The 15,563-nt window shown below is 34.4% G+C and overlaps 3 protein-coding genes across 10 annotated transcripts in view; 1 reads left to right on the top strand and 2 right to left on the bottom strand.

Annotated features, from left to right (window-relative positions):
* Nucleotides 1-15,563, bottom strand: part of LOC139103916 (golgin subfamily A member 4) — a 67,637-nt gene that overhangs the window by 10,072 nt on the left and 42,002 nt on the right. The window contains exons 1-7 of one of the 5 annotated variants that reach the window (XM_070659052.1): nt 4,618-4,892; nt 3,622-3,795; nt 3,104-3,481; nt 2,551-2,903; nt 1,602-2,367; nt 1,317-1,425; nt 163-291 (exon numbers count right to left, since the gene is read on the bottom strand). In XM_070659052.1, coding sequence (XP_070515153.1) covers nt 163-291; nt 1,317-1,425; nt 1,602-2,367; nt 2,551-2,903; nt 3,104-3,481; nt 3,622-3,789 — 1,903 coding nt within the window. In that variant the 5' untranslated portion in view covers nt 3,790-3,795; nt 4,618-4,892. Of the gene's footprint in view, nt 1-162; nt 292-1,316; nt 1,426-1,601; nt 2,368-2,550; nt 2,904-3,103; nt 3,482-3,621; nt 4,175-4,238; nt 4,443-4,617; nt 4,893-15,563 lie in introns of those variants that run through there. The other 4 variants (XM_070659055.1, XM_070659054.1, XM_070659053.1 and 1 more) reach the window with 4 other exon arrangements.
* On the top strand, nt 5,364-12,651 carry LOC139103953 (fatty acid hydroxylase domain-containing protein 2). 3 transcript variants are annotated; one of them, XM_070659145.1, is made up of 6 exons: nt 5,364-5,524; nt 8,388-8,517; nt 8,673-8,776; nt 8,965-9,292; nt 9,416-9,688; nt 9,799-12,651. In XM_070659145.1, the coding sequence occupies exons 1-6, from the start codon at nt 5,500-5,502 to the stop codon at nt 9,956-9,958; spliced, it is 1,020 nt and encodes a 339-aa protein (XP_070515246.1). In that variant the 5' UTR covers nt 5,364-5,499; the 3' UTR covers nt 9,959-12,651. The 3 variants fall into 3 exon arrangements, with proteins under 3 accessions (XP_070515246.1, XP_070515243.1, XP_070515245.1); XM_070659142.1 differs by lacking the exon at nt 5,364-5,524 and adding an exon at nt 6,470-6,935; XM_070659144.1 differs by lacking the exon at nt 5,364-5,524 and adding an exon at nt 6,970-7,338.
* LOC139103954 (uncharacterized) lies at nt 11,799-15,347 on the bottom strand. Of its 2 annotated transcripts, none has more exons than XM_070659146.1 (2): nt 14,985-15,347; nt 11,799-14,735 (listed from the first exon to the last, which is right to left on the bottom strand). In XM_070659146.1, exons 1-2 carry the CDS (start codon nt 15,198-15,200, stop codon nt 13,962-13,964), a joined length of 990 nt encoding a protein of 329 aa, XP_070515247.1. In that variant the 5' UTR covers nt 15,201-15,347; the 3' UTR covers nt 11,799-13,961. The 2 variants fall into 2 exon arrangements, with proteins under 2 accessions (XP_070515247.1, XP_070515248.1); XM_070659147.1 differs by lacking the exon at nt 14,985-15,347 and adding an exon at nt 14,796-14,978.

Here is a 15,563-nt window from a genome sequence, read left to right as displayed (position 1 = left end):
AACATTGTTGCATTTAGTAATAATCCATCAAGAAAAAAAAAATAACTCGCAATTTATCGTTTTATTAGAACATATAAGAATATTATATATTTAAAAAATTATTTAAATTATTAAAACACAAACACATTTTGCAAAGATTATTCGATCGATATAATAAATTACCTTGCGTTAGATCTAATTTTTGGTTCTCTAAGATGGCGATTGCATCAATATGCATCTGTATCTCTTTTGTCTGAGATGAAACCTTATTCTCCAGGTCATCAACACGTTCCTGCCAATCTCCTGCCGAGGCTGTGCAGATCGTATAATATGCCAATAACGTACATGCAATTTCATTTTCGTTCGAAATAAGCGTAAAATAAACAGTTAAAAAGTGTTATATCCAGCAAAGCTTTTGATAAAATATTTTCTTTATACAATTGATAATTACATATTGTTTGTCCCAAAAGATTATAAACCACCAGCAAATTCTTATTTTTAACATAATCCATTAAAGCGTAAAAAAAAAATTTTTATTTAATTTGTTGTATGTATATGTTTACCTGTTAGCATCGTAAAATATATACCACACCAAAAATTAGTTTTAGAAAATATTTTTAATCATTTTTTAAAGCATTTAAAGCGTATGATGGTAGCAAATAAGTGTTGCAAAAATTCGATATCGCTATTATTTGTTGGTTTATTATATTATTATTACGTTAATTATTATTATTACGCTAATATTATTACGTTAATTCATGCAATCAATCGATTAATTTATATGTAAAATAAGAAAATGTATAGGATAAGTACTAAGAATAAATCTACTTCTATAAATAAGTGCGTAGCAAACTTTGACAAGTAAAGTAGGTACCATGTTTGATTATCGAGTAGGTTATATTTACTTATCGAGAAATATTTCAGATATTAATTAGTATTCTTCATAAATAATTCGATAATTGAAGCATAAAAAACAAATAAAGAAATTCCATCACCAGAAATTATTTAGAAACGCTGTTCATTTTTTTTTCAAGTGCTTACAAATAAAGATTGTAATAAATCGATATCACAATAATTGTATTCTGTTTATAAAATTTATATCAATTATATATACTTGTGTATTACGTTATTTAAATATTTTTTTCATAATTAAAAATATGTACATATAAGTACAACGAGTAGGGCGAAAACCTCTCATTTATAAAGGAAAGGATTGGAAGATAGGTTATCGCGAAAAAAAAAAAAAAAAAAAAAAAATTAACACAGATTGCATCAAAAATCCGATATACTAAAAACAATGGAAACTTCGGCGATAAAACGTTTGTCCTGGTTCCTACCTTTAAGCTCGTCAAAGTCTACCAGACTCAGCTGAAGGTTACCTTTCTCCTCCTCCAATAATGCCACTTGATTGCCCAATCTAACAAGTTCTGCATTCGTATCGGATACCTAGTGAAACATATTATTTTTCATACAGAAAAAAATTATTATCCTATTTAATTGATATTTGATATTCGTAAGCAGAACTGATCAATTAAATATTCAAAGTTATTATGTGTTAAATTAATTGTAATTAAAAGTTTTTAATATTAAAGTATAAAAGTATTACTTTAATAAATTCTTACCATTTTGAAGTTGTCTAATTGTTTTTGTAAATTTTTAACTTTGACTCTATGTTGGGCTTTTAATTTAATCATACTTTTATTTAAATCTTCCAATTCCTTTGTCAATTTTGCTATTGTATCATCTTTAGGTACCATTTGTTGCTCAGCTGATAGCCTTGCTGTAATATCGTTTTTCTCCGCTTCGAGTTCATGCACTTGCTTCTCAAGATCAATAATCTTGATAGAATGCTCTTCGTTTTTCGATGATAATTCCGCTATTTGTTTCTGCAGCTCAGTCTTAGATTCTTCCTCTAGCAATTTATTTGATTGCTTAAGTTCCTCTATTAAATTCTCAAGTTCTGCTATTCTGTTGTCCTTTTCAATAATTGCACCATTACCGTGAATCGATTTATTAGAAATAATCTTATCCTGCAATTCGGCAATATTTTTCTGTAATTCGTATTTCTCATCTAGAAGCTGTCGGTTATTCTGCTCCAATTTCTCTATTTTAAACTGTAAATCTTCGACTGCCGGAGTCGTCACTATACCGGCACCAGATTCTAATTGAAATATTCTTTCTTTGGCTTCTCCCAATTTTATTTCGTAGTCTCCCAACTGCTGAACAAGATTATCGTTCTTTAATTTCAATGATGATTCAATAAGAACAAAATTTTCTTGCATTGATTTCATTGCATCTTTAGTATCTGCTAATGTGTCCATAGTGGAACGTGAAAAATCCGCACTCGCTGATTCAGCTATTTTTTGTTCTTTAAGTCGATCTTCAAATCTAAAAAAAGAGGAAATAATTAGAAAAACTCAAAATCTTGTAAAAATATTATTTTAGATTAGTTATTATTTAAGAAATAAATATTATATGTAAGATTAAATATAAAATTAATCTTTAAAAAAAAAAAAATTAAATCACAGTAAATAAAAAACAGTTTCCTCAATACATTAATAAATATATTACCTATTGACTGTTTCTTCTAATTCTGATATTTTATTATTTCGTTCTTGTAGCTGTTCCAACAAGCTAGCGTTTTTATTTTTGAGTGACATTTCAATCAAAATGAAATTTTCTTGCATCGTTCGCATTTCGTCTTTCGTATCTTCGAGAGTATCTAACGTCGTTTTACCCTTCTTAGACAAATCTGCAGACATGAGAGTAATCGCTTTCGTTTTGGAATCAATAACAGAATCCTTCTCTTTTAAATTTTCTCGTAGATCCAGGATAATAGCTTCCAACTCGACAATTTTGCTATTTAAGTCTGTAATTTGTTTTTCTTTTTCTTGGATGTTTTGAATTTGAATTGGTGCCATCACCTTAAAGTAAAAAATCAAGACTTTTATCACGTTATTGCAAAGTTTTAAAAATAAAATCTAAGTAAACAAATATTCTTTTTATTAAAGATGTAACATTATTAAAAAAAAAAAATAGTTTTATGCTAATATATTATTCTATCTTTGTCTTTGATAATTGAGGTTCTCTCCCGACGAAATTAATAAACTAATGTAAAACTTACATCTGAAGTAATAACAAGAGGCCTAATAGGGGTGATAGCCAGTTGATCTTTGTGTTCGGCTGCTGCTAAATCTGTTTCATCCAATTGTTGCCTTATAGCTTCTACTTTCTCTTCCACTGCTCGTTTTGTTTCTGTTAATTCTTTGCTACGCCGCTCGAACACTTTTCTATTTTCCGCCAATTTTCGTTGAAGTAAAGAAGATTTTGCTTTGGGAGTTGTTGCTTGACTAATGTCGTCAATTGTATCATCTGACACGTCTTTTGCTATAGACTCAGTTTTAGGCGAATGCGTGGTGTCTTTAGATGACGAAGCTCCTTCCTTACTGCGACGTGACAACTTGGCCCTGGATTTGATTTTTGATAACCTTCGTGCATATTCCTAGAGAATATGATATAGTAAATCGGTATATCATAATATCTTTACAATAATAGAAAATACAAATTTTATAACGCAAAATAATTTTAGAATACGAGAACGGTTTCTGAAAAAATTTTAAGTGTTTCGGTAATTTATATTACCTGAACTTCTTCTTCTTTTCTCTTTAAACTTTGCTGATTTCTTATCATGATTTCCTTGAGGGATTCTAGTTGATTTTTATTTTGCTCGCATGTCTCTTTTGTATGTACCACAGCCTCGGGAGGGCTGCCTTCCGTTGCGCCTGACGATTCTTCAGACGCGCTCCACATTATGCACTGTATAAATAGAAGTAACATGAACCACTGCATTATTTGTTTCCAAAAGAAATTGTAAATATACTCCGACGAAGAACGGCTGGTGAAATCAATGGCAGTGAAATTTTTTCCAATATGGCAAATTAAAGTATTACCTACTGCTCCTATTTTATATACCTAATTGGATAGAGTCTAGACTGGGGTAAACTAATTGCATTAAGTCCACAACGCAAATCAGACTTTTTATATTCTTCATTTCTACACGACAATCGGAGTGAACGACACTAAATATCATGTATCTTTTCCTTAGTTTTCGTTCAGAGAATATCGACAATATTATTCTACGAAGAAATGTAAGTGTCGCAATTACATTAGTTATATTAATATTCAATAAATACATGTTCATTATTTTTTCCATCGAAACAAAAAAGTCGAAAAGAAGAACGAGAAAAATACAAACGTACACAACGATATTATCGGTTTCTTTTTCCAGAACGACGATCATGGGAAATCAAATTGTAAATCTATAAATTATCATCGCGAGCCAAGATCAACTGTCGACTTTGACAAAATACGCAACGATCGCGGTTCTCTAGGCGAGATCGCGACTCGCGGAGGCGATCAGTTTTACTCAGTACGCGAAATCCTGGCCGATCGGAAATACGTGTAACGTGAAACCGTTCCGGCCGCTCGGAACATACGTATCGGTTTCGTCGAATACGTAGCAGTGACGTAAGCCACACGCGAGGAGTGAAGCCTGCGGGTGAGAAGCACGCGCTCCCCAACAGATGGAAGGATTTCGCGGACAGATGGATCTCGGCCGGTGTCGAGACTTTAACGTACCTTCTGTTTGGCGTCGCGCAAAGTGTCAGGAGGGTAACACGTCGCCGCTCATAATTAGGTCGCCTCGTCGCCGATCGCGTGGTCCCTCGGCGCTGCGAATGTCGTCAGACGCGCATGCCACGGCGAACCGGCTCCTTGAATCCTCGATCTCACCGCGTAGCGACTTGGCTAGTCTACGTAAATGACGTAAATACGCGAGGAAGCCGACCCAACATCATCGTCGTGGCGTACTCTCGCATCTCTAACGGGCGGAAGTAGTCGGCGGAGGTGGCGCCGAGTCTCACGACTGCGGCGCGGTCGGTGAAGTCGATAGTCGATAAAGAAAATATTCGTTTTCTGACAATTCAACGATTTTTCCAACTATCGTCGCAGCGCCGGGATACAACGCGCCACGGCGTTTATGGCGGTTATATTAAAACAAGGAACAATACGAAAGAGGTTTTTTTATCAGAGTAATTCGAGTGCATACAAACAAACAGGGTGAATCGACCGAACGTCAATGTAAGGATAAGAAATAAAATTGTCTCGTGGGATATCTAAGCAGTCTGAAAACGTCTGTAAGTGCGCGGTAATAATTTATACTTGTAAAGCGGTTGTAAAGCAAACATACATCGCCTATAAAGCAATTATAAAGCAATTATAAAGCGTCCTTTTTCCAGGACGCAAAAGCCTGCGGTCGAAAAAAGGTAACGCGCTCGTCGACGCAACGGCGCACTTGCAGCTCACGTCACGTCATCGCCGTCGGTGCCTATCGACTATCCGCGCGCGCGCGCGACCGGTCCATCGCGCCTGCCCTGTGTCACGGTCGACCGAGATCAGAACGTAGACAACGTAGTTTTCCAGTCTGACGCACTCCGCCGTAACGCCGTGCGTGTGGCGACGATGGAGGTGCAACGGCTGTGCAAAGGTAGGTGACGATCGCCACAAAGGAAGTCGCGGAATCTGCGCCGCGCCTAAACCTTCCCTGGCGTCTCTCTCCCACTTGACGGCGACTCCGTCATGGATGAACGGCCCCGGAACTGAAGTGTTCGAGACGCGCGCGCGACAGAGTCCGCGTAACCGAAATACGCGTTCCGGCCTCTCGCGCGTCTCGATGAAGAATACCGTTTTCAGGATGATAATTCGCCGACGACCCGAGCCATTTTCAAGCGCCTCCGCGCTACGCGTTTGGCAATTTTCTCTGGGGAATACGCGATGCGAAGCGGAACGGAATTTCTCGCGAGAGCTTGGGTTCTTCGCGTAGAGGAAAACGGGCGAGGATTACCTTATCGTGTAAATCTCGAGCAGTCGCAATAAGGAGAAAAACGCGAACTGTATTTGCAAAAAAAAAAAACAAAAAACAAAAAAGATGAAAAAAGAAAAGCAAAAAACTTGTTATTATACGCATATCCAATTGCATTTAAATTATTGTTAACGATTTTTATCGCAAGGCCGACTTTAATTACCTTTTTCTCGTGAAATAAGGAAAAGAATATACGAAGAAATATCTCGCGTTAAAAAGAATATTTTATTGGTACTTGGCGCGTTCATCGATACCCATTTAATCGATAACGAAAATTCTGTTTTCACCTCGCGGGCTTGACCCGCTTTCTGTTTCTCCGTTCTGAAATGCAAAATGTCGCGGTACCGTCGTATCGTCAATATTTCTCTGACGTCGTACGCCTTTTGTACGGAGAAAATTTTCACAGGACGAAACTTGGAAAGTTCGTCCCAGTTGAACCCAAGCTCGAACGATAAAAGAAGTATCGCGTCGTCCAAGCGCCACTTTGTTTTATCATTAATTTATCAGTGTAATATGTATCGATCAATATTAATCCTTATTTGTAAATTTATTTGTATCGTCTTATTTTGTAAAAACACTGCGATTTGTTATACGTGACACGTTGCCAGAGAAACGTAATTAAATTATACGTATAAAACCTAACAAATCGCCGAACGAGCCATTTTAAAATAATTTCGTGATCGATTAGAGAAGATGCGAAATAAGATATTGCAATACTTATTAGCGTAAGAATAATGGTTCCAGCGCTTTGAAATTGTTACGAGCGCCTTTTACTCGCAACATAAAGACAAAGAAAATTGGTGGCGCCGGGGCGACGGGTATACGGGTACACGTCGTTCTCGGTTCTCCGGCTTTTAGTAGCAAGTCATGAATCGCTGCTGGTCAGTGTGTCTCGTTTAACGACGCGGGCTGCAGCGGTTATAGGCATCGGCCTGGAACCAGTTGAAAAACCAGTTGCGCCGCCGCTTATTTAGGACGATGTTTTGGTTACAAATAATTCGACGAGCTTTCCAAAAGTCAAAGTGCAACGCGAAGAGTGAGTGCCGTTATCGATATTTAACTATTTATTTTCGACTATGTATAAAACTAACGACGATTAATAATATTAAATATTTTTTTTTTTGGCACTTGAGAGTCGCTAAATAATTATCTATAATCAGTCGAAAGGAGCATCTACATATTTCTTGTTTTGGTTTTTGCATCGTTTTTTTTTTTTTCGTATCTTTTTTTATTAATCAACGTTCTTTAACTCGACGTATTTTGAACGCATCTCGAAGTACATTATAAAGTAAGAATTTCAATAAATATTATAAATGTTTAACGTAACGTTTGAGAAAATTGTTTTAATACTGCAGGTAAAAAAATTGCTTCTTTTTTTTTTATTTAGATAATGGATATACGTTCCAGTGGAAATATTCTGATCCGTATGCATATTAAAAGTAATTTTATTAAGTAAATTATTTAGTCCTCTGTGTATAATAATTATAAGTTTTTTTTTTTCACTGAAAAGATTGGAATTTGAACTTGTTATCCGTTATGTACCTCATTAAACTGTACCTATTCGTAAATCTTTTACATAACTTATATAAGAATATTATGTTTTACGTACCTGAAATATTTAACTTCTTTTATGCTTGATTTTAGTTAAGTAAAAACACACTTGCTTTATAAATTAAGCTACTCAAAATAACAAAAAAGTTTTTAGAAATAGATCGTAAAGTGGATAATAAGATGATGGCAAAACGATGTTATTAGATAGTCTGCACAATTCGCGAGAGTATTACGTTAACGTAGCATCTTGATGCACATGAAAATTGCTCTGAGAAAATTACTGCGCGCTCTATATAGAGATACGCACATAATTATAATTTTGATAGATACATTATATACTCTATCTACTACCTATAACTATGACATACTCTAATCTTATCTTCTTGATCGACAATATGAATATTATTTAACAAGTCTATTCACGTCGTGTTATTGCGTTTTCGATTGACGGATATATTTCATAATTCAAGACAATAAATAAATAAATAACTGGCTGCAAGATGATATAGCTATGATAACTGGCACGTTAAAATTATATAGATTCAAGTATTATAAGTACATATGCACTGACGTATATAAGTCGTAAATAGTCCTTATCAATTTTAAATTCAGTGTAGGAAATATTTTCTTGATATCGCCATAACCAATTGCTTAATATGGATTATCAATTGACTAAATAACTGTTATTGAGAAAGTATTGAGATAGTATAAGTTTATAATTTTTTTTTTTTTTTCTGACCATTATGATAAACTGATAATACTGCAAATGTAACGAAAATGAGCATAAATTTAATAATTTGGCAATTAAATTAGTGTATCATAGAGGCCTTTCAGAAGCCTTGTAAATTCAACATTATCCCAACGATCTATATTTTGCTTTCCCTTTTCATTTAAGATAATTGCTCTTTCCGTAACTGTTTATTATCGTTGCTTGCAGCAACCCCCGCTATTGGCGATGCCTCGAAGAATCAAACTCCACCAACGCTTCTTTCAAGTTTAAGGAGCGTACTTTTCGTCATCGGAACTGTAGTGGTCGGATTCGCCGCCTTTTGCAATTCGCTGACATGGTAATCGTAACGCATTCTCTTTCCATTTACTTTTTATGTTACACAATTAAATGTTACAAAATAAAAGATACAACGCAAACTGTAAATAATCTTTAGTATGTTATTTCACTGATAAATTATTTATGTAACTTTTACTAACAATGAATAAATTTTAGGCATTTACAAAGATTCTGGGGTGCGTCTGGAGACTTTTGGCAAGCTCAGTGGGACAAGATTTTGGATAAATTTGGAGATGATCCCGTTACACTATGGGTTTACGGTGAGCTTGATTTTTACGTACAGAATACTTCATCTACAAACTTAACATATAAATTGCAAACGTATTGTTTTATTAATATTATAACAATGTTATGAGTTTTTCTAGAAAAGCAGCAGCAACTTGTAATGCTCGAGTTTATCATCAACTATTATTGAATAGTATCACGTACACGTATTTATTTATTGCAGGATCTTTAATGTTAACATTTGCGGTTTATTGGATCGTCGGTGGAATTTACACTATCTTAGATATCACCAACTGGCCAGTGGCGCTGCGCAGATACAAAATACAGCCTGGCACGAACGAGCCAGTGGACAAAAGGGAGTTATGCAAAGTGATCGCACAAGTACTGTTCAATCAGATCGTCGTCGGCTTACCCATTATGTATCTCGGCTATTACTTCATGGAATGGCGCGGATACCCCCCGGTGCGCGAATTACCAACCTTCCATTGGGTGCTGACCGAGATCGCGATTCATATACTATGCGAAGAGATTGGCTTTTATTACTCGCACAGGTACATCCTATCTAGAAGTTACTGATCTAAAAATCCATGCAAGACATTGCATTTGATAAATCTTGCGCGAGATATTTATATTTAATATATTTATATTATTAAAATTACGAAATTATTTTACAGATTTCTTCATAAGCGCTCTTTATATAAACATATACATAAGCAACATCACGAATGGACTGCGCCTATAGCTGTGACTGCTTTGTATTGTCATCCTTTGGAAAATATTGGTTCAAATTTACTTCCACCATTCTTAGGCGTATTCATCATGGGCTCTCACGTAGCCACCGCCTGGATCTGGTTTTCTCTTGCAATTCTTTCGACATTGAATGCACATTCCGGCTATCATTTACCGTTCTTCCCATCGCCGGAAGCGCATGACTTTCATCATTTAAAGTAATACAAAGCTCTTAAAATCTCTTTAAACACATTTTGTTGAATACAATCTTTACATAAAATATTTATAATTGTTTAATAATACATTTATTTTAAATAAATATTTTTAGATTCAATCAGTGCTACGGTGTGCTTGGCGTTTTAGACCGCATCCATGGTACTGATACACAATTTCGTAACTCACGAAATTATGTACGACATGTAATGATGCTTAGTCTCATACCGCCCAGAGAAGCCTTCCCAGATGAGTCAAAGTACAAGTCGAAGTAAAAAGATCGGTGACCTTATACGAAAGTTCTCAAAAGGTAAACTTCAAAGAAATAAAAATCTATTCACGTTGAATGTAATATTTTCTCAGTGATAACCGAGTTTGAAAATAATATATCGTAAACGTAATCAATGTGTCCTGTTGATCGATAAACTTCTTTATTATAAAAACTGAATTAATCTTAATAGATGCAAAATTTAAATTATTTTTTCTTTGATTAGAAAATTCACGTTATAATAAACTCGGTTATCCGCTCACTGATCTAGTGATAATAATTGTATATACAAATGCCATTCAAGGTTGGACTGAATGGAGAAAATAACGAAATAATTTCGGAGATTTAAGAACATATTGAATTATTTTTACATTAAAATTTACTTATATTTTAAAAACGAACAACTATTGGTTAAATTGATTCATAAATAAGTTCCTCTAGTAACAAACATTTTTTATAAAAATCTCAAGTTCTAATTTCACCTAATAATTTATATTTTTATTTTATTATAACAAATAAATTGCGAATCATTTTATTTGTGCATATCGTTTTATAAGTAAAAGTAAATATTAAAAAAATTTTAAATATAGAATTTGAAAGTATACATATGCGTTACAAAATGCCTTGAGAATTTAAATATGGGAACAGTGTAATATAATGACTTAAAAAATCTGAAGTATATATGAAAGTATCGTAACAAATCGAGCAGAACGAAAGTGGTTTGCGAAGTTGGAAGTTGGAAAAACGTGTACTTTGAGCTCGACAGCTAAATTTTATTGCAATAAAAGCATAGCAAGAAAATACCATTGCCTAACCCTTCTACTTTACTATTACAGTTATATAAAAATGAAAAAAAAAATGGAAATTATTTATGAATTAAATTATTATTACATTTATGTATAACCGACATGGTACTTTTGAGTTTACTAAAATCAGATTTTCTAAATTACTTGCAACAAAGACGAGATTCTCCGAATTATTTTTCAAATTTTTCTTTCAGTTCAACCTTGACGCCATTCGTACTTTTCTATAATATTTATAGTAACTACCGTTAAAAATATATATTGTACTAAAATTGTATTTATGCACAAGTTTCTTTTTTTTTTCTTTTTTAAAATAAAATTCTGTTACCTGCGTGGAGTATAGGGCCTCTTGAACAATGCTTGTCGCTCTTACTCAGAGCATAGAGTTTCGTCTAAGGAATTTCTTTAACTATTATTTTTTGACGATGACAGATGGTTAACCCATCGCTCAAAATGGACTGCATTAAAGGCAGTACCATAGCTAAGTAGTAAGAGGAAGTTGTAATTCTTACAACGTAAGATATTCTCGGTGGGTTGCCACTTTCTATTCAAAAGGTAGCGATCATAAAACCAAGTAGATTTCACGTCGAAATTTACTTTGGATGTTTAAAAGCAGCGTAGGCATTACGAGTTCTCATTGCACTACGATCGCCACCTTGCATTAAATTCAACAGTATAATTTTTATATTTGAGAAGCTTTTTTTGATATAATAAATTAAAAATTTACTTTATTAAATAACGATAAAAAAAAATAAAACAAAAAATATAAATTAAACATATATTATTATCATAAAATTTCTGTTTTCAAAATTCTTAATCTAATTAATATCTTTAATTATTTTCGTAATACCTTCAAATATATTGCATTACAATGAAGACAAATAACGCGTCAGATGTATGAAATTACTATTTTTATATTTAGTTTCGTAGTGCAAGCATTAGCTTGTGATTTAGTTTTAATATAAGATAAGATTCAAATAACTGTACTTCTTTAAAATAAATAACTTTTACTAGATCATTAGAAGAAAAAAAGACGTTTAAGAATTTGAATTTTTCCTTACTCTGAGGGAAAATTATATTAAATATATCATATCGATTATATAGAAATAGACGCACATATATATTAACACCAATTATTTTATCTAAATAGTAAATATTTGTTATAAAATGTTTTAATATTTTTTCCCTTCTTTTTGGCAAGATAAATTTTTGTTGTGGAAACTTAATCAAAAGCGGAAACATATATTTTTCTTATCAAGGAACACGATAGTATAGCGCAACAGCGAGACAAACTTATATGCATCTAAATGTGAAGTCGACGAGTCGTGAGACTCTTGAATTGTCGATATTTCAATGTAACGACTGAACAAAACTTCAAAGCAATCAATTACTATTAATAGCTTGAATTTAATTGATATAATAAAATTACTTTTGTTTTTCGTTTATGAGTTCTGTAATAAATAGACATATTGCGATGCAATGTCCAATTCGACAAAATGTAATGTAAGAAATGTCATTACTGTTATCGTCAATTTTTTTTTTTTTTTTTAACACTGCGCACTCAGAAGCGGTTTCTTGCTAGTTATAACTATATATATAATTTTAAAATATATTTAACGAAAGTTTATAGCGGTAATCTCACAAAGATTTAAAAAAAAAAATGCATATAAAATTGTTACTTTAAAGTCACCGTAGATTATTAAAGATTAATAAGAAATAAAGCGAAGATTAATGTTTGAGTGTGCAGATGTGTAAAGCGTGCATATGAGAAAGCTCTCTTTCTGCATTGTGATTACTTGTCAAATATAAGGCTCGTAACTAATATATTATTAATGTACCTATAATAAATTTATGTACCTATATGATAAGCTTAATAATAAAATCTTTACAAATATCATTTCTTTTTGCTTTCTCGTTTTCTGTATCTCTTAATATAAAAACGCGAAATGACGTAATAACGTGCGACTTGTAACTATATGTATATATATATATATTATATATGTATATATTTCTTTTTGTAACAATATGAACATTTTTTTTCTTATTTAGACATGGTACAAAAATAATAATTATTGCTTTTTCCCCACGCATATTTAATAAAATATACTTTTAAAGGCCTAAAACGCAACATTTTGCTTTCATAAATAGCAATCTCAAAAAGTTTTACGCAGATTGAATAATTTCACAAAATTATTAATTATATTTACATGGCGAGTTTTCGTAGTATTCGCTCTGATATCCTGCGTATATGGCAATTATATAAAATATCCTCACTAGATAAACCTAAATAGATTGAAAATTTGTAAATTATCCTGCAAGAAATGTAACTTTATAAATATAGTACAGATAAAAATACAACTAACGCAACTACAATGCATAAATCGAGTAGCTCTTTGGTAAAATTTGTGTACATTATTGCATTTTATATATGTTAAACATTTCTTATAAACTATGGTTTCTGTGTAGGTAGAAAAAAAATCACGCGCAATATTATTCGCTGAGGGAGCACGAATACGATTCATTTGTATCAAAGACGCAACGCTGACTCTGTAGAAATGCAGATTATTATTGTCGGATTTCATAATTGGACCCCCAGTAAATCTGTTTTACATTCTTTGATGCAAGAGATAGCATCAAATGTGACATGTAGAATCTCTTCAAAAAAGTATACGTATAAAAAATTTGTTTGCATTAAGAAAATTAATCAAAAATTTTGAAAGAAGTTTTTGATATGTATATAAATAGTCATATATGTATACTTGAAAAATATTTAAAAAGTTATGTTACTCCTATTGTAAATCTTATTGTTTCACGTTTGTAACAACTGTTGTTATAAAATAAGAGAAATATGATAATAAAATTGCACAGTAAATTTAGATATCGATGCAGTGAGCTCGTTATGATTACAATTAGCACAATAGATTATCTTATATGTTTATAAAAAGGTATAGTGTCAAAATCCTTGATATATTCTAATGATATAGTTGCCGTTTGAATATATATATATATATATATATATATATATATATATATATGTTATACAAGAAGGAATCAATGCAGAGTATATTGTTACCTGACTGTTTTAGGAAAACACGCACAAGTCTGCTTTAGTAAAAATGGAACATGGAAGAATGCGACAAATTATGACTGATTGCTTCTTGTACATAACGTCTAATCCCGTTAAACAAACTTTTGTTCGTGGAGTTCTCAATCATTGTACATACCATCGATCAAAAAATCCATTCTTCGATAGTGCCTCTTGTCCCAGCAGTCCTGACCCTGCCTGTACAATACAACGATTGCAGCTCCCAATATTGGCAGAGCAATTATTGTTATAATAACCGGCACAATATAGTCAACTTTTCTGGGCATACCCAGCGGTGGATTTTTTGTTCGAGAGGGCGGTATAGATTCGTTAATTTCTGGCCCGTCAACAGTCGTTACTGTTGGCTTGGGCTTTGGTATATGCTTCTCAATATGCGTAGATGCCTTCGGCGTTGTTACGTTATTCGTAATCTCTGGAAGAGACGCAGTTTCATGCGCTGTGCTTGCATTAGAATTTATATTATGATTTAAGCTACCAGCGGAGTGTGATGGATTAGTAGAATTTAAGTTTGTGTTATTAACGTTGGACGTTTCAGATGTGATATGAGCTGTTTCGTTTACAATGTTATTTTCCACTATAGATTTAGTATTTTTTAAAGTGGTTCGAGTCAAAGATACATTTTCCGTTTCGACATTTTCGGCTACATTCTGATCTATACTCTTTGTCGATGCTACATCCTCTTGAACTCCCTTTCTTGCTTTTATTTTCTCATCCACGCCCTTTCTTGCGACCACAGTACCCATGCGACTGGCATATCTCTCTTTAGGTGCGTTATCTCTCGCTTTGTTATCGTCAAGCCTATTGGTCTCAGTTGTAGCTTCATGTCGAGATGACGACATTAATATGGGTCCTCCTTCGGCCAAGCTCGAATATCGCTTGAAAAATTATGTATTGTTTATAAACCAAAACTAACGCAATTTCCTCAGACTAATTACCTTAAATCGAGTAAGAAAGTGCATTCTTGTTGTTAGACGTAAAGCCTGACTGTTATACGAGTTCTATTATAAAAATAAGCAGAGAAGAGACCGAGAGGAACAGAAGACGGCAATAGGAAAAGAAAGATTGTATCCAGAATACAAATCCGGAGCACGTGCAAATTGTGCGCTCTCGCACTGCGCACCTACCAGGGCGTCCGCAAGTGTTTCCTTGCCACCCGTTGCATCGGCGGGCTCGGCCGTCGAGGACGGCGGTCGGGTCGAAGCGTCGACAGGCGCCGAGGGTGTCGTGATCGTGCCAGCTGTCGCAGCATCGACTGGCAAGGTTAGCGCCGCGAGTAGCGCGACTGCGAGCAACGCCGACGGCGACGGCGACGAGCGCAAGGAACCGAACGCGGGCAGCATATCGCGCGATCGCGAGCCCGACCGGCGTGCTCGAAAATTCCGTGAATCCGGGCGGGCGCGCGGGTCCCGAGGCTCAAAATAAGGGGGAAGACGGGGGGAAAAAAAGGAATGAAAAAAAAAAGAAACTGAAGGAGCCGCAAGACCGCGAGTGCGACCGATGGTCAATCCATAACCGCTGATGGCCGCCACGAACTGTCGCGCGTGCGGGAACGGCGGCAAACAGCGGGGCCTCGCTTCGTTTCGTTTCGTTTCGCCTCCGCGCCTTCTGCATCTGTACTTTCGCCGTTTCCCTTCTCTCTCTCCGTCCCGTCCCGCCTGTTCCCGCGCCACCGCGTCACTCTCTCTTTCTCCGGCCTGCTACGG

Source organism: Cardiocondyla obscurior, linkage group LG07, assembly GCF_019399895.1.
Source record: "Cardiocondyla obscurior isolate alpha-2009 linkage group LG07, Cobs3.1, whole genome shotgun sequence".
Lineage (NCBI taxonomy): Eukaryota > Metazoa > Arthropoda > Insecta > Hymenoptera > Formicidae > Cardiocondyla > Cardiocondyla obscurior.
Note: the sequence above shows the minus strand (reverse complement) of the source record. Positions and strands in the feature narration are given on the sequence as shown.